General features: G+C 40.9%; 2 protein-coding genes across 13 annotated transcripts in view; one reads left to right on the forward strand and one right to left on the reverse strand.

Moving 5' to 3' along the window:
• The window catches only part of PLXDC1 (plexin domain containing 1), a 62415-nt gene extending 46359 nt beyond the window's left edge, over positions 1–16056 (reverse strand). Inside the window, exons 1-2 of the mRNA XM_083147149.1 lie at positions 15799–16056; positions 6702–6862 (exon numbers count right to left, since the gene is read on the reverse strand). Of these exons, the coding sequence (XP_083003275.1) occupies positions 6702–6862; positions 15799–15883 (246 nt within the window). The 5' untranslated portion in view covers positions 15884–16056. The remainder of the gene's footprint in view (positions 1–6701; positions 6863–15798) is intronic.
• LOC146008165 (uncharacterized) overlaps positions 1–26438 on the forward strand; it is a 147299-nt gene that overhangs the window by 90100 nt on the left and 30761 nt on the right. For 11 of the 12 annotated variants that reach the window (XM_083147158.1, XM_083147157.1, XM_083147165.1 and 8 more), the window contains one exon: positions 19837–20007. The exons of the other annotated variant lie outside the window; for it this stretch is intronic. In XM_083147158.1, the coding sequence (XP_083003284.1) occupies positions 19929–20007 (79 nt within the window). In that variant the 5' untranslated portion in view covers positions 19837–19928. The remainder of the gene's footprint in view (positions 1–19836; positions 20008–26438) is intronic. 12 annotated transcript variants of the gene reach the window in all.

Consider the following 26438-nt stretch of genomic DNA (forward strand, 5'->3'; position numbering starts at 1 on the left):
TGTGCTCGGCACACTATTTTATTCTCCTACCACGCCCTAGTGGATGGTAGGGCATGAAATACCACATGTCGGCTCAAAAAACAGTGAAAAACCCCATGTTCACCTTTTGACTGTTGACCTAAACATTGTCGAACTAATGACCTGTCAAACTAACGACCTGTCGAACTAATGACCTTTCGACCTTTTCCCATGTCGACCTAATGGTGTCGACCTAATGACTGTCGACCATCATGCTGTAGACCAAATGACCGTATCCCACTTATGCAGCACAGCCTGTACAGCAGAGTATAGCGCAGCTTACGGTAACATGCAGTCACTTATACAGGCCCCCATTATTACCTAACAGCAGCAGCTACAGCAATTTCTCTAGACCCAGCACATGCTGCTGTGTGCTGGGCTGCAGTGTTGCCAAGGAGGGTGCTTTAAGTACTATTTTTTCTGTATTTTATTGTAAGGGTACATGGCCACAGCTCTTGTGATTAGGTATTGCCCCTGTGAAGTACCTGGGCCTGGTCTAAAAGCATATGTATAAAGCAGCGTGCCCCCAATACAGTCACTTATAACTTCAGCAGAGTACAGCACAGCGTTCGGTGTGTATCAGTGAAAAGGTGCCCAGCCCCAGCTGTGGTGCCTTATATAGAATCCAAGTCCTTCGAGAATTCAACAGGAGGAGGACGAAATTCAATCTCGACACGGATCCGACTGGACATGTATCCCTAATCTGGAGCGTGTCAGATTCCTTGGAATACGGACCGCTCATTTCTAGTTTGTAGTGCTGAAGTGTCAAACTACAGCTACTAATAAAGTATTTATAGGTTTCATAGCACTTACTGTACACATATGATCTGTAAATTAGGAGTGTCACAGTAATATGGGTACATACAAGAGTAGGGGTACACTGTCTGGCGTCATCACCTGGTTGTCCCTGCTGCGTGGCCAACCAAAGGATAACACTAGAGACATGGTGTCACTCCATCCTCCATTGAATTGCAGCTCCATCTGTATGTCTAGGACACATGGTGGGCCTTAGATACATAGGAACAGAATGTGACGTGAGATAAGAACCACTTAAGTCATATTTACTCTGTAGATTTGGATTTATTGCTTGAAATTATTCATTCTGGCTACAGAAAATAGATCTTGGCATCTTTAATGAGGAGAGGAACATTCTGGACTCCAAAAGACATATCAAATCTGGAGAATGTTTATATTTTTGAGGATAACTTGTAAATTGATTTATGATCTAGCATTTTTATGAAAGTTATGTAACTTTTTGTATGTTAATTTTGTATGCCTTGTTTTTATGTAGCGGTAGACTAAACTGCTTATGTTTTCTGATCTCCAGTCACCTGAATGTAGCTTATTTGAGGAAAACGAAATGGCATTCTGATTGCTTGGTGAGGTATATAAGGCCATGGGCTGTCTTTTATAATGGAAACTGTGTACACGCATTACAAATGGAGAGCACCAGCACTAGGGATTTCTGAAAGGTTAGTTAAGCACAACACTGAAACTTGAAAAAAGTAGCTAGAGGATAAATTTAAACTAATCAAACATATTGGAGAATATCAATCAATGATCTCTAACAAGAAGACAGAGTTCCTTTCAAAATAGATCTTGACAGCAAAAAATAGGCCAGCTCAGCTTTTCCGCACAGTGGAGATGCATTGCAAACCAGCATGCCTGCAGTCTGATGAGACGTCTCTCAGTCAAGATGCAATGAGTTTGCAAAATTCTTTGTAGATAAAATGGGCACTATATGGGCTGGATTCCAAACAGTGCCAGCAAAGAACTGCCAATCTCCGAAAGCATACCAATGTAAGCCACCTGTCTTCTAGAACAACTTTGGATGGAAAAACATAGCTGACATTACCCGAAGGTTGTGTCCCACTGTGATCTGGACCCTGCCTCTACCAAGCTTTTAACAGGGTGTATGGACATTATTGGACCTGTATTTGCAAAGATAGTTCATTGCTCTTTGCAGACCGGCATTTGTGCTCCGTTCCTTCTATTTCGGAGTTTAAGAATATAAGACTATATTACTTAGGATAATATATATGGAACCTAGAGCCACCCTTCCTGATGTTGAAAAAGTTATACTACATTTTTATAAGAAATGGTGTCTATATATAGTCTCTCGATTCATCCACCAAGGAGCATATGTTGAAGCTGTATGAAAACACTAATTGGTTCTTGTATAGACAACTTTCTACTTCCACTTAACTTATCGAAATGTACAAAACTGCATCATTTATTTAATTGGCGCACCTAAGTTATATCATATGTTATTCCAACATGTGCTCTACTAGGCAAAGTGTCATGTCCATATATGTTTTTTCTTGTCATCTGTATTTGTCTCTCCCTCATGTCTATGTGCGTGTATTCTTGGCTAAACATACTAGTTTGGTTGTCTGTACAATCTTTGATTATGGCCCTTATTCAGATCTGATTACAGTACAAATTTGTTCTCAAAATGGGCAATACCATGTGCAATGCAGGTGGGGAAGATATAACGTGCAGAGAGAGTTAAATTTGGGTGGGATTTGTTGAAACTGAAATCTAAATTGCAGTGTAAAAATAATGCAGCCAGTATTTACCCTGCACAGAAACAACTCACACAAATCTAACTCTCTCTGCACGTGTTACATCTGCCCCACCTGCAGTGCACATGGTTTGCCCATTTTGAGAACAAATTTGTACTGTTATCAGATCTGAATAAGGGCCTATTTGTATTTAGATGTATTATAGTGGTTATTTGATATTTGAATAATGTGGAAGTTTTGGGCTGGATCCACCCCAAGACCAAGCTTCAAGGGTACTTATCGTATATACTCGAGTATAAGTCGACCCGAATATAAGCCGAGGCACCTAATTTCACAACAAAAAACTGGGAAAACTTATTGACTCAAGTGGGACCCTCACTCGAGTATAAACCGAGGGGGTGCTTTTTCAGCATAAAAAATGTTCTGAAAAAGTAGGCTTATACTCGAGTATATATGGTATACGTTAGTTGGGCGCCCACTTAGCTATTTGCTTTGTTTTCTGCGTACGTTCGCCACGCTTCGGGCTCGGTGGCTCGCTGTGCTCCCCACACTATATAAAATCAACTCCATGCCGACATGGATAGTGGGGTTATGAGCGTACTAACTGTAGTGGGCGCCCAACTAACATATAAGTACCGCTTTAAGTTAGTCATTATGACTCTCACATGACAAATTACTAATACTTTTGAAAGATATTGCTATCTCAATTTATGTACTTGATGGCATGTTTTTGTACCAGAAACTGTTATCCCAATGTTACTACTACTTCTATGGGACATCTTCTATGGTTTGTACATGTATTTATTATGTATGCTTATATGTGGTCAAAAACATTAATAGCGATGTTTAAATGCAAAAATGCAAAACCTATAAATTAAAAAGTTTTTGGGAAAAAAAAGCTTTCTTTTCTAGGGAAGGTTATTGCAAGTGGTTGCAACTAAACTAGAAACCCGCCTATCAACCCATGATATTTTTGATCCATTATAGTCTGGATTCAGGAGAAGACATAGCACAGACTGAGCCCTGGTATGTGTGCTGCATTATCTTCTAATGGCAAGAGACAGAGGTGACTGTTGATTCTTGATTCTTCTGGATCTCTCAGCAGTGTTTGACATTGTGTACTATGGGATTCTTATTGAGCACTTGAAGAATATTATGTGGTCTGGGTGGCACAGTCCTTAGCTGGTTCAAATATTTTCTCACTGGCAGGTCACAGAGAGTTTCTTCTGGAATATATCACTGATGCCACTGCCATGTGGGGTCCCACAGGGTTCTATACCATCTCCCATGCTTTTTGCAGTATACATGCTATCACTGCGTGACATAATCCGATGCTATGACCTGGTCTACCACTGCTATGCAGATGACACACAACTGTACCTGTCTTTTTCACCAGGTATTGAGAACCCAATAACAACCCTAAATGGCTGTCTACCTGAGCTACAGGAATGGATGAGTGCCAGTTGGCTGCTCCTGAACCCTGATAAAACAGAGGTCCTTATGATAAACCCCAGGACAAGACTGCATCATGTCCTACCAACCGGACTTACACTTGGAGGTTCAATACTAAAATACACTGAATTTTATCTTTGTTCTGGAGAGTGGTTTGACACTTAATCATCAATCAAATCTTAATTCTTTCATCTAAGGAACATAGCCAGAATCAAACACTTCATTCCCCCATAAGATCTGCCTATAGTCATACATGCACTTGTATCATCACGCCTAGACTACTGCAATGCCCTCTACATGGTCTCCTAGCAAAATAATTGCACTACTTACAGATGGTGCAAAATGCAGCTGCCAGGCTTTTAACCAACCAGCCCTGCTTTCAGCCACTTTACACCCATTCTTTACAACCTTTCATTGGCTGCCTGTAAGATGGTAAATTGCTTTTAAGTTTTGCTTAATGACTTGCAAAGCCTTTCATGACCGTAGCCCAAGGTACTTGAAGCAGCGTCTAATTCCTTACTGCCCATCTTGATTACTGCGATCTGCAGAGGATGGACTGTTAACATTACCTAGCATCTGCCTGAACTCAACTGGAGGAAGAGTCTTCGACTCTATGGAACTATCTTCCCTGCACAGTGCGAGTGGCCCCCGCTGTAGATTCCTTCAAAAATAGACTCAAGACTTCCCTGTCCTCTCAAGCATTTCACTAATAGCTTGTTTTGTGTGCTGTAAAGGCAAATGTAAAGCACTGTGAGTCCTATTGGGAGAAAAGTGCTATATCAATACCATTATCATTTGACTATACTTATGCGTTCTCATATGAAGTATGAAATATTTGATATCTTATGCTGTCTGAGACATTTTAATTACATAACATCATCCAAAACCATATACAACTGATATTGAGGCACATAGGGGATATTCAATCTGAATTGCCAGAAACAGCCGCTAATAGCCAAATTTGCAGCTGATTCCGACAATTTAGCATCCGTTTCTGTTAAAATGAGGCCGTCACTCAACAATTGCAACATTAAATACCGACTGTCGAGTTGCAGTCGGAACAGGTCGAAAATGGGCTTGGATTCGGATTGACATGGATTTGCGATTGAATACCCCCATAGACTTCCGCAACAATGTAAAGCACCATACATAGCCATGCATATTTTTTTTAAAATAATTTTAATAAATCAAGAACTTGGGGAAAAGAGAGAATATAGAAAAGAGAAAAAGTATAAGAAAAAGAAGGAAGAAAAAGCAAAAGGAGAGGAAAAGAGAGAGAAAGAAGGAGGACCGCCGAGCAGGATGAGCCATGCATAAAAGATGAACTAGTTTCACGGATCACCTGAGGACCTATAGCTAAAATCAAAGAATATAGCCATATGGCTAGAGGCCCCTATTACATAAGCCAAAAGTATTTGAAATAAGGGAACCTAAACTTAAGTCAATCTGCACACTACAGTGGAGAGGCAACAAAACAAACCATGGATCCCATATTTTCTTAAATGTTTCAAAGCTGTCATGTAAAGCGTGTGTAATCCCCTCCATGGATACAATGTACCAAATTGATTGTATATTTTCCATAAAAGTTCAGTCTATCTACAAAATTTATTTTATTCATGTAAGGGCAGAAATGATTCATTAACATGGAGTTGAGCAGAAGTGACATCACTTCCATTTAAAAAAAAAAAGATATGCAGAAATTGTTGTCTCCTTAAATCAGTCTAATTAATGAAACTAACACAACACTGAAATGTGTATTGGCCCACATGTTTGTTTTGTTTGTGGCATTAATAAAAAAACAAAAACACTTTGAGACAAATGTTATAGAATGCGACTACCACCCACAAATGCCGGCTTCCTGTCAATCAACTTGGGAATGGCCAGCAAATAATAAAAAAAAAGAACAGGATTTAATCGCAAGATGGGCCATACTCATACGCAGTCTATCAATAACTGCCTAATTCGCAGCTGTGATATCAGATCGGAATTAGGCCTATCAGCCGATGGCATGGTTGCCAGCATCATTAAGCAATGCAAATGCAGGAGGAGGTGGTTACCATTACCACCCCCGTCTGCATTTGCTATTGCAACAAACTACAATACGATTGCAGTTTAAGTGGAAAATCACGACCAGCGATCACAGTGTACATCTGCGACGGCAGCCTAACCTTACTCAGGCTGCCTGTCACAGCTGGGCTTGCAAGACCAAGTAAAATGCACCTCGTGGCACAGTCCTTGGCCTGGCCGCTCTTGGAAAAAGAGAACAACATGCTCCTGTTTCCAGAAATGCCGACCGCACCCACCTCATCCATCCTGACGACTGGCTCTACCTGTCAATCAGGCAGAGGTGATTATAGTTTTACAATGTGATCACTATGCGACTCCCACCATTGGGAACTGCACTGCAGATTGCTTTTGTGATTGCAGCTGAATAAGGCCCATTGCTGGAAATTAGTCTATTATGACTATAACATTTATCCCATTTCTTTTTCTTTTCTTTTCTTTTAAACCCTTGTATCATTCATCCAAACAAATGTGTTGGAGAATATTTTTAAATGCTATTGTGTCCCTCAAATTGCTTAGCTGTGATCTTAAAGATTCAAGAGCTAATTAAACATAAAAAAATCAAACAGTCAGATCCATTTGAGATTCATACAGTGCACGGCCAAAAAAATAAAAATAATCTTGTGAATTTGTTGTACTCACCAGTATCTGTGTCTGGTTATCAGGTAGAGTATCAATAGACAGGCTGTCCCCTCCAAAGTTCTGACTGACTCGTGTTCCACTCCGATTCTGCCCATTGCTAATGTCACGCGGCAGTCTCACTAAACGGTTATCCCATCTTCTGGCCCTGAAATGACTGAGATCTGCAAAGCAAGAGTGTGTGGTCTGTTGAAATTGTGTGACTTTTTCAGCATGGTAAGATGTTCTAAAGATCTGATATGTGCGCAGTACTTATTGCACTGACTAGAATTATTAGAAGTGCAATGAGTAGAGTAGACTAAGAATAATATTACATTTATGTAATGTAAATAACCATAATTCCTTTTTACATTTGGAAGTGAATGACTGAGATAAAGCATGTAGATGCAAGAAATAACTTACTGGCAAAGCGCCTAGACACAGACAAGAGACACAGAGAAATTGCATCCGACTCACTCATGTCAGTAAAAGACACAATAGCCCTGTTATTTGCAACTCTGACTGTCTCATAAACTTGATTGTCTCTACTTCCCTAAAACACAGTAATAGGAATCAATGTCCTAGAGGGAATAGTCTTTTCTAGGACTTGCATCTCAGTCCTGACAAAATGGGTTCCTTGTCACTGTTAGCCAAGCATGGTGATGGATTTCATGTCGGAATGAAAATACTAACATTTACCTGTCTATGGCGACCTGCGTAGCTGTATCTCAGTTAGTGACCGCATATTTAGCTGGGTATGTGGTCGTTAGGTCAACAGTGTCTAGGTTGACAGTCAAAAGGTCAACCCATTAAAAAAGGTTGACATGGTCAAAAAGTTGACACAAGTAAAATGCTGACATAGAAGGTTGACATTAGTTTTTCATGATTTTTTTTTTTTAATACCGACTTGGTCATATTTTACCATCTGGACATAAAGGGAGAATATAATAGTGTGCTGAGTGCAGCAAAACCCCGGGTCAGAAGAATGGCGAGTGGACGCTGTACATGGTGTACATGTCGACCTATGTCGGCAATGGCACCCCCAAAAAAGAAAAGCCACGGCGACCTTCTCCCATGTTGCTTGTCTTGCGGGAATGTCCCCGAAAACCGGGACATTCCCGCGGTAATCGGGACTGTTGGGAGGTATGCTTTGGCTAATGCCAATGACGAAAGTAATCTCATACATGTCTCCGATTGGCAGAAGAAATACAACCAAGACCCATCTCCTGCATGGCTATGCCTGACAAGAAATTCATGTCATTCCTGGCTCTGGCTAATTGTCATAGGTATAAAATTATTCATATAGCAACATTCATATACTTTTCAGCAGCACAGTTGTATTATCCACAAAAAGTAATACTATTTAATAATGAAATCTAAATTTGACTGCTGGATAATATATCTATTAAAACCCTAAATACGTTCAAGCATGTCAAATGATGACATAGATTTGATTTATAAAAATAACACATCCCAAAGGCATACAGTCTCCTCTTGGCTCCTCAATGTCATTAGGATGCCATCAATCATGTGCCTCTAATTATTGTTACTATAAATATTATGCGGGATGGAAATTGCCATTCCCGAGTATACCAGATGCCTTTATTATCCATCTAGTTTATTCTTTCCAAAAAATTCCTGCTTTATTTTATTGCATTATATAAGACTTAGTTCCAGTACCAGTTTTATGTCTATAGAAAAGCACACAATATCACTATTTATACCCAACACTTGACAGATCCATTACCCTGCATAGTGTATGCAGTTAGTGTTCACATTATGCATTTATCATCGGGCCTAATTCAGTCCTGATTGCAGGGCAGAATTTTTTTTCGACCTGGGCAAAACCATGGGCAGATGTAACCTGTGCAGTGGGAGAGTTAGATTTTGGTACATTATTTTGTTTCTGTGCAGGGTAACTACTGGCTGAATTATCTTTACAATGTCATTTCGGTTTCAGTTCCAACACACCCCGCCCAAATTTTAGTCTCTCTGCACATGTTACATTTGGCTGGGTATGTGGTCATTAGGACTAGGTCGACAGCCAAAAGATCGACCACTATTGGTCGACAGGCAGGCCACCCATTAAAAAGGTCGACATGGTCAACCATGGTCTGCTCCACCTGCAGTGCCCATGGTTTTGCCCATTTTGAGAACAAAAATTGCCCTATGTAATAACTTGTGAGATGCAGGCTTCAGCAAGTGTCGGCCAAGTCTGCCCAATGTGTTAAAGGGTCAGTGGTATAAAAGGCAGGCAGGCTATTAACCCCTTCATGACAGAGCCAGTTTGTGCCTTCATGACAGAGCCCTTTTTTTCAAATCTGACATGTCTCACTTAAGTGGGGATAACTTTTTTTTGCTTTTACTTATCCCAGTGATTTTGAGATTGTTTTTTCGTGACACATTGTACTTCAAATTAGTGGTAAATTTGGGTCGATGCAGTCTGTGTTTTTTTGTGAAAAATACCAAAATGTCGTAAAAAAATGGAAAATTTAGCAATTTGCAAAATGTTAAATTTTCTGCTTGTGAGACAAATAATCATACCACTCAAAATAGTTAATAACTAACATAGACCATATGTCTACTTTATGTTGACATCATTATTTCAACTTCCTTTTAATTTTTTGGGACACTAGGAGGCTTCAAATATGAATAGCAAATTCTCAAATTTTCAAGAAAATTTCAAACACTGATTTTTTTAGGGACCAGTTCAGTTCTGATGTGACTTTGAGGGACTTGTATGTGAGACACCCCCATAAATGATGCCATTTCAAAAACTGCACCCCTCACAGTATTGAAAACAGCATTTTGGAAGTTTGTTAACCCTTTAGGTGTTTCACAGGAATTAAAACAAAGTGTAGGTGAAATTTCAAAATTTCTTTTTTTTTGCAGAGTTTCAATTTTAATACGTTTTTCTAACGAACACAGTAGATTTTACTAGAGAAATGTGACTAAAAATTGATTCCCCCAATTCTTTTGTTTACATAAATATCCTATATGTGGCCCTAGTGTGCACGTTGACCAAACCACAGGCTTCATAATAGAAGGAGCACCTACTTGATTTTGGAGCCTCCTTTTTATGAGATTTTTTTTTAGGCACCATGTAGGTTTCTAGGCACCATAAGTGCTAAAAGTTAGGAACCTCCCCCACAAGTCACCCCATTTTGCAAACTACACCCTTCAGGGAATTCATTTAGGGGTATAGTGTACATTTCAAACCCCCAGGGGTTTCACCAATTTTGATACAACTGGGCTGTGAAAATGAAAAAAATTAATTTTTCATTTTCACAGCTCAGTTGTATCAAAATTGGTGAAACCCCTGGGGGTTTGAAATGTACACTATACCCCCTGATGAATTCCCTGAAGGGTGTAGTTTGCAAAATGGGGTCACTTGTGGGGGGGTTCCACTGTATGGGTGCTTCAGGGGTCATTCAACCAGAATCTGTGCTGCAAAATCCAAAAATCACTCCTTCCCTTCTGAGTCCTGCCATGCACCCAACTGGTATTTTTTGGTCACATGTGAGGCATTGCCATACTCGGGAGAAATTGGGGCACAGATTTTGGGGTGCTTTGTCTCCTTCATTCCTTGTGAAAATGAAAAATTTTGAGCCAGATCTGCATTTTTGTGTAAAAAAATGTAATTTTTTACACAAAAATGCAGTTCTGGCTCAAAATTTTTCATTTTCGCAAGGAATGAAGGAGACAAAGCACCCCAAAATCTGTGCCCCAATTTCTCCCCAGTACGGCAATGCCTCATATGTGACCCAAAAATACCATTTGGGTGCATGGCAGGACTCAGAAGGGAAGGAGTGATTTTTGGTGGTGGAATGAATGGTGGGTGCTATGTCGCATTAGCAAGACCCCCGAAGCACCAATACAGTGGAACCCCCCCACATGTGACCCCATTTTGGTCACCAGCTTTGGGAGGGGGGCTGGCGCTGCGGCTGGTGGGGGGTTGGGAGGGGTGCTGGCGCTGCGGCAGCTGGGTGGGTGGGAGGGAGGGGGGCTGCCGGGTGGGAGGGGGGGGGGCTGGCGATCGGTGGTGATCGGTGCTGTACTTAACAGCACCGGTCACCACCGATCACTGTGTTACCGAGCGGCTTAGCCGCCGGTAACACAGAAAACGCTGCAATTGGCTGTTCACATTTGAACAGCCAATCGCAGCGATCGCCGCGAGGGGGGATGTCTGCTGTCAGGGACAGCAGACATCTCCAAACTGTCACCGCGTCTATAGACGCGGTGACAGTTTATAAAACCATGACGTATATATACGTCTTCGGTCGGGAAGTACCTCCCGACCATGACGTATATATACGTCATATGTCGGGAATATCTGTCTGGAAGCATATATATATATATATATATATATATATATATATACATACATATACATATATATATATATATATATATATACATACATACATATATATACACATATATATATACACATATATATATATACACATATATATATGTGTATATATATATATATACATATATATGTGTGTATATATATATATACATATATACACATACATATATGTGTATATATATATATATACACATACACACACATATATATATATATATATATATATATATATTTATATATATATATATATATATATATATATATATTTCATTATAACCCAGTTTTCATTATAACCCATATTTACTGCTGCTGCTGCAGCTTGCGGGGGGGGGGTGGGAGGGGGGAAGCGCTGCGTGCGCTGATGCTGTTGGGGGAGCCGGGTGAGCCTGCTGTTCCCCTGGAGCTGCCGGGTGAGTGCCGGGTGGGTGGGAGGGGGGTGCTGCCGCTCGGTGGTGATCGGTGCTGCACCGATCACCACCGTTTTCTGTGTTACCGAGCGGCTTAGCCGCCGGTAACACAGGAAACGCTGTGATTGGCTGTTCAGATTTGAACAGCCAATCACAGCGATCGCCGACCGGGGGGGGCACCCCTGCCCCCCCTGGGCGGCGAGGGGGGATGTCTGCTGTCAGGGACAGCAGACATCTCTTAACTGTCACCGCGTCTATAGACGCAGTGACAGTTAGAAGCCATGACGTACATGTACGTCAAATGTCGGGAAGTACTTCCCGACCATGACGTACATGTACGTCAAATGTCGGGAAGGGGTTAAATTTACCCATATTAATCAAACCTGACCTTCTCTGTAGTATTGTTTTTATATATTGCTTTTATTTAAACTAGTTAGTACTAGCGGTGTGCACCGGCCACTTTTTGTGTTTTGGGTTATGATTACCTTCAGGTTTTGGGTTCTACTGGGTTTTTTGCAGTGAATTCGCATATTTAATGAGCTGCGTGTTCCTGGCAAAAAAGTGTGATAATGGGCGATTTTTAGTCATGAAAATTTTGCGAATTTGTGTTTAAAAATGGCGTGAGGTCCCCCCTCCAGAGCATAACCAGCCCCGGGCTCATTGAGCCAGACCTGGTTCCAAAAATACAGGGGGACGAAAAGCGTAGGGGTCCCCCGCATTTTTTAAATCAGCCCCGGACTCTTGGACCGGTCCTGGTTCCAAAAATACGGGGGGACAAAAAAATCTGGGGTCCCCCGTATTTTGAAACCAGCCCCAGGCTCCAACAGCCCGCAGTATCATGCATAAGGTCCCCCGGTCGTACCATGAGCACCATGGCTGTCGGCCTTGGACAGGGTCCCTGGTGGAGTGGGGACCCCCCCCCCCCCCCAGGATTCACCCATCTAGGACTGAAGCCCTGGGCTGTCACCAGTGTCTGTGGGCTGTGGACGCCGGCCTGATAGGGATAAAACACTCAGTCATAACATTGCTTTATACCGGTGAACTACAAGTGCCAGCAGGCCTCCCCCGGATGCTGGGTCTTGGCGAACCACATGTCCCAGTGTGCGGGGAATTAATGGGCCCACTGGGACTTGTAGTCCACCTGTAAAAAGAATGTTAAAATAAAACACACACAGAAAAGTAGAACTTTATTAAGAACTTTTTCACACACACACCTCACTTTACACCAATATACTTACCGACCCAGGGTCCAGCGCTGACTCCCTCCTCCAGAGCCAGCTCACCCCGCACTGACAGCGGGGTGAGCCGGCTTCCTCCGGCGCTGATCACAGCTATTCTAGCGCTGTCCCAACGCTACAGAGGCTGCTAGCGTCCTTGGTTGTTGCGTCTCCATGGAGACGCATAGCTCAGCCAATCAGGGCCCTGCATAACGAGAAGTGGGCATCCATAACAGCCAAATGTATTAACCCCCTAGGAGCCGATAAGGAGAGCCATTATGTCCAGCATCCAAGGCTCGCCTTATCGTCCCCCCTGCAGTGCGTCACATGCACATTGTAAACCCTCTATCCCCCTGGCCGGCTCTCTGGGTATGCAGGAGATCTCGCGACTATCGTGAGCTCTCGAACGCAGCCCGGAGCCCAGCAGCAGGCCTAGTGTTGTTCCTGCAGTGGGGATAGGACAACGCTAGCTTTGGTCTGACAAAGTGGCCGGGGCGATGTTATGCCTTGAATTGCTGGGGAAATTGCAGGGATCCTCAAATATCTGTTAAAAATGCCAGCACCACTCACTCTTTTTTTGGGTGCAATATTTAACTAAACTTCAGTTAATTGACTTAGCTGTATTTGTATTTATTTATACCTAAAGAACAGTCGCTGTGAGCGGTGCTGGCATATTTTTGTGAATATTTTGAGTATCGCTCACAGCAGCGTTGGCACTCAAAGGGTTAACATACTTTTAACAGCATAAACAAATTCAACTCTGCTGGATCCCAGTTTATATGTTCAAGATTTAAACAGTGTCCTGTCTTTTTATACAGTAACCCAGATGTTCTCGCTTTGGTATACCTCGGTGTGTTGTGAGACACGTTAATACCAAGGAGTACATTTATTAGAGATTCTATAATAGGCAAGTGGTTGTGTTGCCAATAGACAGCAATCAGATTCTAGTTATCTCTTCTCTATTGCATTGTATAAAATAATAGATTACTGTACCATTTACAGTTGTGCACATGTTTATTATTTAATGGATCTTTACGAACAATGACAACTTTTGTTGACTACAATTTGTTTTCAAAACTAAATTAACATATATTGAAAACAAAAATATTTCTTTAAAAAAACAAAACAGAATCTGGTTTCTGTGGGCAATTCCACCACATGTCTTTATAAGCTTTAGGAAATTTGCTCCCAACTTTTTGGGTAGAAAAAAAAAATATATATATGGTCTGGGTACAGTATACCAGGAGTTAGGATGTGATTAGAATACTAATACAGGCATCTAACTCCACCCTTAATCCCCACCCCCTCCTGCGACTAAACCCCCCACACTGCAACCTAAATCTAACCATAACTCAGTGGTTCCAGTGTCAGTGAATAATGAGTGCACCTGTGCACCTGGCAGGTGACCTTGAAACGTGCACTGTTGGGGGTACTTGAGGACCGAGGTTGAGAACCACTGCCATAACCCATCCCAGCATACTTATGTTAGTCATTCATGCACCGATCTTCTGTCTAAACACACACACACACACACACACACACGAATGCTATTTGTACCTCTGGCTGAGGAGATGTACTAAGCTTGAAAAGTGATAAAATGGAGAGTGGTAAACAACCAGTCAATCAGCTACTACCTGACATTTTCAAACACAGCCTGTGAGATCACAGGTAGGAGCTAATTGGCTGGCTGTTTATCACTCTCCATTTTATCACTTGTCAAGCTTAGTACATCTGGCCCACTGTCACATTGCTATCTTCCTATTACCAATGACTAATCTGCCACTAGCACTTGTACATTTGCATATATACATGCATGATAATAATCACTCACTGCTTTAGAATGACAGAACATCATTCAGGATCATTTTATTCCATTGTATCAAACATTTTCAATATTCTTGATTGTCATTGTACCAATTCCATGCAATAAACTATACATCATTCCCATTAATTGTTCAGTGTATGGATTCACCACTATTATTGGGCCATTATTTATAACTCCCCCCATCATTTGGTCAGCTTGCTCTAAAAATCTTATGGCCTGTGGCCTGCGATAGTCATTAAATGCATTTTCTGTGTCTGATTATAAATATCCCTGGAAAATTAGTGACAATTGTAGGGATTCCTTTTATTTGCTCACAATATTTATATGGGTGTGTGTGTATTGCATGTTGCCAGGTACAGCGTAAGCTCTTATTGTGGGATGTATTGGCAAGGAGTGACATTACATTTAACGATTTTACTGCCAGACAGTTTAAGAGAACAGTGTTTCATTAGTCATCAAACCATTTTTTCAAACATGTAAATAACAAATCCTGAAATGTTTTTCATTAACAACTACAAATCCAAATTGTAGAGCAAATTACTTCTAGTTTTCATTTATAGTCCATGCAGAAGCCCACCAATCTAAGTATACTGTATATATTTTTGTATTGCGGTTAATGCATAAAACTTGATATGTGCTTATTTATTGATGTGTTACTCTGCAATACAATAACATATATTAAAAAATATCTATAAAGAGAAATTAATTGACAGCAACGTTTCAGTGTACAGTACATTGTTCTTTCAAATGACATGGAAATGCAAGTATACATATTTAGTAACGGAATAGCAAATGCGTGTTTATCAGGAAAAACTCATAGGTGTGTTTATACTATAAATATAGTTTACAGCAAAAAAAGTATTTGAATTTATTTGTATCTTATTTGTTTTGTTTTAAACTCATAAGATCACTTTCTTTCACTAGGGAGTGAATAAGTAGTACTGTACCTTATAAATCTTTTCATCGGCATATCATTTTGTGACAGTAAACTGCCCTGTTTGCTATTTAGAAGACAACTAAAATTACATAATGTGCAGTAAACAAGCCTATTTCTGGATCTTAAAAGAATGTACATATTTACACAATATTTTACATGTGTATCTTTAGAAAAACATCAAAGCATACATGTACATACCACAGGAAGCCAGGTTTAATGCAAAATTACAAGGACAGCTGTTTAATGTCTACGATTTACAAGCAAAGGAGTTTCTAACATGCACAAGAATAATCCAAGATTACTTTCTCACTGTATAGTTTACTTTATAGTAGAACTATGTGTAAAGATATTTAGACTGACCTGAAGTAAATGAGTAGTCCCAGCTTTTCGCAGTCCCCTCAGTGGTTCTCAACAGTGTCAGGAACAGGACAAGGACCCAAAACATCTTAACACACCAGAGAGAGAACTTTGTTCACCAATTCAGCAATCCCTTAGTTACCCTCATCTAAAAATTGTTTCTTCTGCTAAACATAATCCTTTTGTGTGCAGACACACAGCTGTTTGGGGGATTGTGCTGTGTGTGATCTTGAGCATCTAAGGGAGATGGAGGAAGCTAAGTGTGGGATGTTCTGTTTGTTAAAAGCAACTGGAACCTAAATAGAAAGGATGATAGGAGGTGTGACAGCACCCCATCTAGTGGCTAGCTCTTTTTACACATATACAAAGTTCCTTTATATTTAGCATAGTAGAAGAACATGGGCAGAAAACTTTTTTTAGTCCAAGGTTCCCACTGAGAAATAGCTGGTGACTTCAGTAAAATATCATTTGCTTAACATATAAAATATGTAGAAGTTACAGCAGGGTAGAAGGAACCTTTTACAGTTATGCCATATCAGTATTATTCAAAAGTCCACATAAAGACAGACATGGTTTTATTATTATTATGATTATTTTTATTATTATCCTTTCTTTATAAGACAATGTAGGACAAGTACATGGTATATAATCATTCCTGCAACAGCGGACATGATATTTAAATAAGCATCTCGTAGCACTAGCGATTATTTCTATTATTATTTATTTAAAAATTCCATTTCGCTTTACAATAGGAAACAGTGATAAAACAAACTGGGTAGTAACAACCCGACATAGGGCCTTATTCAGATCTGAGCTCAGTACAAATTTGTTCTCAAAATGGGCAAAACCATGTGCACTGCAGGTGGGGCAAATGTAACAAGTAGAGAGAGCGTTAGATTTGTGTGAGTTATATTGTTTCTGCAATTTAGATTTCAGTTTCAGCACACCCCACCCAAATTTAACTCTCTCTGCACAGTTTTCATCTGCTTCACCTGCAGTGCACATGGTTTTGCCCATTTTCCAAACAAATTTGTACTGTGTTTAGATCTGAATAAGGCCCATAGTTCATTGTTATGTCTATGCATAGCCCAAGACTTACTTGGTAGCAGTGATTGAAACACAACAGTACACATGCATCAATAAAAACACCACTAAAGGCCCCCATACACTATGCGATTTGGTGTGCTTCAATAGTTCTTTTTTATATGGTTGCTCAGAACATGTGGAGAAAAATAACAAAACACAATGGGCCTTATTTTGGTTCATTCTTTCTGACAAAATCCTTCTTAGATGGACAAAACCATGTGCACTGCAGGGGGGGCAGATGTAACATGTGCAGAGAGAATTAGATTTGGGTGAGTAATTTTGTTTCTGTGCAGGGAAAATACTGACTGCTTTATTTTTACACTGCAATATAGATCTCACTTTGAAGTAAAACCCCACCCAAATCTAATTCTCTCTGCACAAGTAACACCTGTCCCACCTCCAGTGCACATGGTTTTGCCCATCTAAGAAGGATTTTGTCAGAAAGAATGAACCAAAATAAGGCCCAATGTGAGGTATTGTTTAAAAATTTCAAACGTTCTAGTGGTGAATACTAATAGCAAGGATGGCGTACCAAACTCACACTTAAGGTGGAGTCAGGAGGCTTATCTCAGTTTCTTTTTTTCGTGAAATAACAATCGTTAAGATTATAGTTGCATACCCATTTACGGTTTGTGAAGTTAAATCAAGTGCATAAAGGTTTCTTTATATGGCTTCTTTATTCAACCTCACAAATCTCTTCATTGGAATCACCTGCTCCAAATTGGATAAAGGAAAAACACAAAAGGATAAATGTGAAGGATTGTTTTCAAATTAAGGGTTTAGACATAAAACACCTTTGTGAAGGATTGGAAAATAGGACCATGATTGGGCATACCCATAGGTTGGGTAAATGTGTATCAAGGTTTCTTTTTTATGATAAAGGAATTGCCTTCACCTTCTTAGATGGACCAAAAATGAGGGATGGGGAGTATTCAGCGCTTAATAAAAATATCTCAAATTGGATTGACTTTACATAATTTTATGATAATAAATGAAATCAGTGACAATTTCACTGTGAAACCTTGTCAAAGATAGCATGGATCAGCCATGCTACCTTTGACAAAGCTTCACATCGAAATGTGTTAGGTGGAACATACTGTACTCTTCAGCAGAGGTAGACTACAACTCCCAGAGGCACTCTGACTCCTTAATATCTGCCCAAACCAGCCTGGACGGACCGGAATCCATGACCCTATAAATCCAACAGGTGGACGGTAACTATATCCACTCTGATAATATAGAGTTGGTCCATATTTCATCCAGGTGCTTATAGGAGTAGACAGTGAGGACAGAGTTACAAAGTCAAATATCACATTTTAGGTTTTCTTCTCTCAGGTTTGACACAGCTGATATTTTGCAGCTGCTACTGAGTCAAGCGGCTCTTGCCCACTGCGCCCCTAAGGGTTTCCTTTCATATACCTTCTCTAGGTAGAAAGGAAACCCCTCCATTTTCCTTCTTAGATGGACACCTGAATTGCATACCCTACTTACACAAAGTAAGGCTCAAATAAACATGTAATGGTTTATTTACACAAGGGTTGATTCTGCATACCCAACTCACTTGGAGGGAGATTAGTGCAAAGTGTATCACGATATCAATAATGAGGTCACTTTGGAATTCCTCTTTAAAAATGTTCAAACACATTCAGGCTAAAAAAAGCTTAAATCCTCAGAGTAATAACTCTCTACAGGATGGCGTGTGTATTGTATAGTAGTCACTGTGATGCACTTTGGATTGTATCATGGTCATCGGGATTGTGTCTGTATTGTATGATGGTCATTGAGATGGTGTCTATTATATGATTCTGTATTGTATTCCTAGCCTGGGATGGTGCCTGTATTGTATTGCAGCACTGGCATTGTGTTTGTATTATAGGGCAATCATAGAGAAGTTGTCTCTATAATATATAGGTTCATATAATGACTGTTGTTGCTGTGATTCAATCTTCCATTGCATGTTGCATTGTGGCTACAGCATTGCGTACTTGGGTTGAGCCTGTCTACAATTTATTTGGTCCCACCTATATAAGGCAACTTTCAGATTTTTTTCCAGAGCCACTTTGATCCTTGTCTGCCCCTGTCCACTGGGTTAGCATGGCAGTTCTGTTTAGTCCATTGTACAGCGTAAACATGTGTACAGCATCTATTTGCAGGAGACAGAGGTATTTCAAAGCAACTCACAGTGCTAGACATGCCACACCCCCAATGCCCTCCCGAGTCCCATAGCATCATTATTGTGCAGCAACGCCTCTTTTTGCGGTGGCCGGCGTGGGTGTCCTTACTAACACACCCACTATGTTGGGAGGTATGGGTTGCAATAATCATAACAGATGACCGCATATGAACACTAGCAAAGCAGGTTTGTTGTACAGGCCTGTGAAACGGCATTCTGTAACCAGTGCACTATACTGGGAAGAATATTTACAGAAACTAAACACTGACCACCTCCGCTTGCTATTCGGGGAGTTAGCTTATTGCTATGTAATTAAATGTAACATCTTCTCCACTGATCTGATAATTACAGTAGATGTAGAGATTGTGTAGGTGGTTATGGAAATTTAGAGTATACGTACATCAACAGGGAGTGGAGAGCATATACACACACACACACACACACACACACACTGGTGTTGGAAGCTCCATATTCTCAGAGTATGGAAAAGTATATTACTTTATTTGAAAACATGTAAAAAATATACATAAACTGAGCAATTATCTATGAATGTAAATATGCTGTGAAATATATAAACTGCTGAGAAAATAACTTTCTACTTCATCAAGGTCATCTTTAATTGCAGATTGCTCTGAATGCTGTGTACTAATGCGCATCAAGGATAAAATTATTTTTTTCCCAAATGTTATAGAATTTTTTTTTTTTAGTCACTCTGAAATACAAAATAAGTCTGTGAAGAAATCAATAGGATCAAGTGCATCACTGACTTATTTAATTTGTAGTCAATAGGTGCATGTTATTTTGGTCCTGAATGTACACATTCTGCGAACAACAACCCAAATGAACCACACAAGACCCACCCAGTGCAGCGCTGATGTATACATTGATGATACCACATCCAGATTTCCATCTGCAGACTTCAGGAGGTCTATTCCATAAATCTTCCAATGATGGTAAGTTCATCAGTTATACATTTAGGTAAATCAATTGATGGATTAAATACACCAAAAAGACCAATAATTGGCTACACATCCATGTACTTAACACATTTTATTGTTTCATTGATCAATATTTATTCCACTAATACCAGTGAAAAAACAATGTAATAGTAAGTTTTGGTGTAATTAAGAAATGTGATATGTTTATATACACTGTCACTACATACTCTTAATATTTTATTTGTTTTAGAACATAAAAGTATAACAAATCTGTTTGAAAAAAAAATTAAATGGTTCCAAAGAAAGTGTCCTTATTACATGCTTACATGGAAGTAACATTAGGTAACGCATGTCATTTATTACAGTTTTTTATTATTATTATTATTATTATTATTATTACATTTTTATTCATGTGTCGCCACAAGTGGCTTGCAGTGCCATACATATGGCACATATTAGAACAATGCAGGATACACAGAAATAAACATTACAGTATCTGAGACAAATAGGGACCCATTTATCACGGATCACATTTACAATGCGATCTGGGCAGAATGTTACCGGCCGGGATCGCAATGTAAAATGCAATCCTATCAGTGGGATGTATCATCCCTGACACACAGGGACAGGGCTGATACATCAGCCTCATTGCAGGGAAGGAGCCCTATGTAGGCCATAGGCTAAAATGGGCTACCACCATCTCAGAATGGCGGTAGCCCAGGGATGTGAAGAACTGCTGGCTGATGTTGATACTTTGGGCATCTTTGCATCCCCCATAGTAACCTATGGTGGAAGCGGCCGGCGGCAGTAAAGGAGGGACCATAGCAGAGATCGGAGATTCCCTCCATGATACATTCTAGTGATACATAATATTTGCGGCTAACCCCCGAAAACGGTTGTTTTCAGTGATTTAGCTGCAAATATTGAATGATAAATAGGTGCCATAAACAGAGCACAGGTATCAATTAGCGGCAAATTTCTTATTACACAATACAGCTGAGATGTAGGGAAGCAAAGGAGTTGTCAATTTACTACCAGTGGTGGATTGTCGTTTTGTAGAGATGAACAATTACAAGTGAGAGGAGATGTGGTTATAGTTAGCTGGGTAAGAGTGTTGTAATTGAAGTACTAGAAAAGAAGGCTTCGACAACAGGAGGGAAGAGGGCCCTGCTCCAAGGAGCTTACAGTCTAGAGGGAGATGGAGACAGACAGATGACATGAGGTGCAGTCAAAGAGGCCTGAAGGCCGGAAATGAGCATGGCAGGGATGGAAAGGACACGAGGCAGCAGGTATGAAGAACTGCTTTGGTACTGCTTTGGTACTAGGTTATTCAGAAGGGTGTGCTTTGATGAACCGGTGGGTTTTCTGTGTTGAAGCTTTGCAAGGTTGGGGAGCTTTAGCGCTCTTTCAGGCAACAAGTGCCCTCCTAGGTCGATTCGATGGTGACTGTTATGCTTCTGAGGAAGGGCACTTGTTGCCTGGAAGCATGCTAAAGCTTACCGTCACCACCGAACGGACCTGGGAGGATGCTGAGGATGGGGGAACTCCTGACTGACCTGACAGGCTGAATAGGTGAATGCTCTCCGTCTCTGTGTCCCTGGAGCCCGCTGCCCACATGGGTTACTGTACATGCTTTTACCTTACTCCACTTACTGAGTGTATTTAATAGATTGTGTGCTTTTAATTTTAAAACGTTATTTGCACTATTCTTGGTTTCATTGAGCCCTTTAGGAATTGGTCCATTAAATAGAAACAAAGATAAGGAAGACCAGCTTGTTTTGATATGCGCTTTATAAACGGCTTTTCTTAGTGCAATATATGAAATAAAATCATGCCAATTATATGATGCAGTATTGCACTATGAGCTTTTTTCAGGTTAGAGAAGAGGTGACGGTCATTGACCAACCAGAGAGAGCGTGTGTAGGAAATGAGGTTGGAGATGTGGGGAGCAGTGGAGTTAGAGAAGCTTTTGTATGTGAGGGTGAGGAATTGAACTACTACTGATGCATAGTGATGCAGTAATTAGTGTCTACATTCCAATAAATATGTGTTATTTTCATAATATTTAAATGCTATACTCTAAAGGCCCATACACAGTAGGAGACTTTGCCAAAATCTCTGAAAGATATATCTTTCGCCAAAGTAGAACATACACACTGGGCTATTTTCCCCAAAAAGCAAGAGATTTTCAGTAGGTGAAAGACTTTGCTGAAAATCTTTCATGTAAAAGGCTATTTACATAATGGTCTGGATTTGAATTCCAAGTGTGGGGGCAGGGGTCATTGTATTTCTGTTCTTGGGGCTTGATTCAAAACTGATTGCTGAGCTGCGTATATATTTGGAGCTCAGCAATCAGGTAAACGCCACCCCGCCCAAGTAAATCCCGCCCATGTACACAGCTATGATTTTATTTGCAGCCATGCAGGTAGGGAGAAATCCATTCACCTGCGCCAGCAATGTATACGCTACTGCAATTATAAAGATATCATTACCACCTTTGTGTTGAGAGGTCCCCAGACAGTAGCCCTCTTCTTGACCCACTCACAGCTCCTCCCCTTGACCTGCTTTATTATTTTTTATTTTAACCTTTGCTGAAATTCTATCCTTGATTTTGCACACTGTAATGCACTATGCAGCACATTGTAATGCCCATTAAATGTTATGCCACACATCGTAATGCCCATTACATGATATGCCACACACACTGCGATGCCCAGTACACATTATGCCACGCACATTTATGCCCATTACACATTATGCCACATACTGCGATGCCCAGTACATATTATGCTACACACCTTGATACCAGTACACATTATGCCACACACCGCTATGCCCATTACACCACATACCATAATGCCCATTATAGGACCTTATTCTGATGACTCGCAAGGCTGTAAAATTCACAGCCTTCCAAGTCCATCAGACGCCACCCAGCACACGCAGTGCCGGCCACCCCCCCTCGCTCACATGACCCCCCACGTAGCTGCGAATGGATGATCTACATAATCATCCCTTCGCAGGTGGGGAGAAATCATTCGTTGGTCTCCGACCATCGAATGATTTCTCCAGCGCTTGCAGTTCAGAGACACCTATATAGTGACTCTGAACTGCGGGCACCCTGTGCGAGGACAGGGCGGGCAGCTGACATCCGGTGATGTCAGCTGCTCGCCCCCCCCCCCCCCCCCCCCCCCCGCATGTCCATCATGGCTTCATTAGCCTGAGAACACCCAGCATTATCATGGGAACGCCCATGAAACGCTGGGCGTTCCTATATGCCATTGTCGCTGCCCGGCTTGCCGTGTAGGGTGCGTGCACCCAGCGAACCAAATGTTCACTGTGGGTGCATGCTCCCTGTGCCTGCGCATGGGCAGACGCAAAACATTGGTCCTCCGTGTGAATGCACGGTCCATAATGGTCTATAATGCCACACACTCTAATGCCCGTTAAATATTATGCAACACACTGGGATGTCCATTACATATTATACCACACACCATAATGACTATTACATATTATACCACATTAGTGCCAATTACCTACATTGTTAATTACTAGGGGTTTCTTAATTTCCAGGACAGTCAGGAGTATCCCTGGACGGGTGGTAACCCTAAATAAAATATACATTGGTGGCCAGTGGCTTTGGGAACATATACATGGCTGGCCTGCGCCAGCCATGTATTTATTTATTTATTTATTTATAGTTTCTTATATAGCGCAGCATATTCAATTGCACCTTACAATTGAAAACAACAGTGATTAAACAAACTGGGTAGATACAACCCAACATAAAGGTAGGAGAGCCCTGCTCGTAAGCTTACAATCTATAGGTATAATAGGAGGGATACATAAGGATAGAATTCCATAAGGATAGAATTGGAGAACTATAAGATGCAATATCATAGAATACTTGACGAGGCAAAATCAGAAGGAACCATCACGGGTAAAGAACATCAGTATTTACAATGCCACAACCCAGTCATGCCCACTTTCTATATGTTGCCGAAAGTGCACAAAAGACTTGAAGACCCTCCAGGAAGGCCGATTGTTTCAGGCAATGGCGGCCTCACAGAAAAGGCCTGCACATTTCTTGATCTTCATCTTAGACACTTTGTCTTCAATCTGCCCTCCTTTGTGCAGGACACATCAGATGTCCTACGACGACTTCATGACATTACTCTGGATGATAATCATTTCTTGGTTTCACTGGATGTAGAGGCTCTCTATACCTCTATAAAGCATGACCAGGGTATAGAGGCGGTCAGGTATTTCATGGATACAGTGAAACAAGAACCATTCCAACTGTTCCTGATTAAATTGTTACAATTTATCCTGTACCACAATATCTTCACTTTCAACGACCGTTTCTATTTACAGGTGAGGGGCACAGCTATGGGGGCGGCGTGTGCCCCCACCTATGCTAATATCTTCCTGGGCCAATGGGAGCGAGAAACAGTCTTCAGTGAGGAGAATGAGCAGTATACCTCACATGTCGCGATGTGGCTGAGGTACATCGACGACATTTTCCTGATATGGGAAGGAGACGAGACCCTGCTCCTGAATTTCATACAAAAACTTAACATCAATGAGCTCAATCTCCGTCTGACTCACACCATTAGTCAGCAGGAATTAGCCTTCTTAGACTTGAAGATATATAGAGATGAGCATAACAAAATAGCAACTCAACTATATAGGAAGGACACTGCCACCAATACCCTGTTACATCAGACCAGCGCACATTTTCCCCCCACAGTCGAGAATATCCCCAAGGGGGAGTTTCTGCGGCTGAGGAGAAACTGCTCAGGGGAACAACAATTCAAATCACAAAGTCACGAATTGATCCACCGCCTTCGCGAAAGGGGATACAGCCACACTGCCACTAAAAAAGCTATGAGAAATGCTTTGAAATTGGACCGAGAAGCTCTGATTTTTTCTAAAAACAACAGGAAAGCAAAAGACTCAACAATACGGTTCGTGGGAGACTTCTGTCAAGAGTGGAGGGTTATTAAGGACATATTACAGCGTCATTGGCCCACCCTACTGCTAGATCCAACACTGTCACGTAAACTGGGTCCCAAAGTTTCAATGAGCTGGCGCAGAGCCAGGAACTTAAAAGACCATCTTGTGAACAGCCATTTTATAAGAACTGCGCCACCAAAAAATCGTATAATAGGCACTTATCCGTGTGGACAGTGCAAAGCATGCCAGTTTATGACAACACGTGACAGCATCACCGACCGTTTTGGCAAATCTATTAAATTGCATGACTACATCAACTGCAAAACAGAAGGTGTAGTATATTGCATATTCTGTGGCTGTGGGCAGAGATATGTCGGGATGACGACACGTCCCCTCAAACAAAGGGTCCTAGAACATGTAGGGACCATTCGTAATGGCACAACAGATCTGCAGAACCATAAGAAGATAACATCAGTCGCAAGGCACTTTGTGATCAAACATGGAGGCTCACTGAAGGACTTCCAGGTTTGTGGTCTGGAGAAAGTTGGTCTTGGCATTAGAGGCGGCGACCTCACGCAAGCTCTCTTAAAAAAGGAAAGTCAGTGGACGTTCGAGTTGGGGACACTAAATCCCATAGGGATGAATGAATTCATCAATTATGGTGCATTTCTCTCATAGGCTTTCTTACTCACTCATGGGTAACAAAATATTCATTTCAAAATAAAAACATGAACTCGATTTTGGGGCTTTTTCATAATGCAAGATAAATATAATGTATAATAATCTACAGTCAGGCTATCACCACCCCCATAGATAGAATAACTCCACACCCAATACAAAAAAAAAAATTTCCATTATACCCGGCCAATACCGGAAGTAAAATCATACTTCGCCTTAAACTTTGTTTTATTAAACATCCCTTATTTTAAAAAATTCTGAGTCACTCATTAGCTATGTAAGTAGCTATCCAAATATTACTTTACATACACATTTTTTCTTTTCCTCCTTTTCCTCTTCTCTTTGCCCTTTATTCCCTCCCCTTCCTCCCCCATACCCCCACTTTCCTTGCCCTTGTCCACTTTTTAGTGTTTTGCACTTTGGTTTTAGCACAATTATATTTGAAACTGCACTTTTCAAGTTATCACACATTTTTTCCTTTTTCTTTCATTTTCTGGGGGCCGTATTGCACTCCAACACATAATTCACCCAGACAACAGTGTTTGTTGTCTCTTAAATTGTCACCTTTTTTAAGTGAGCATCACTTCACCATTATAAGGAGCACTCCTAGTTTTAGGGCTGTTTATGGAATACCGTTGGGTCAAATAATGACCCTTCATACTCAAGGCATAATTGAGCCAAAATACCTGGTGAACAAATAAAATATTCAAACAAACAAAAAATAATTACATGAAAATTGGTTTGTTTCAGATAAAATAAGAACATAATTGGTGGGGTGGAGGTGCATCTGGCCGTATGTCTTGTATATG

Source organism: Crinia signifera, chromosome 6 (genome assembly GCF_055691185.1).
Source record: "Crinia signifera chromosome 6, ASM5569118v1, whole genome shotgun sequence".
Classification (NCBI taxonomy): Eukaryota; Metazoa; Chordata; class Amphibia; order Anura; family Myobatrachidae; genus Crinia; species Crinia signifera.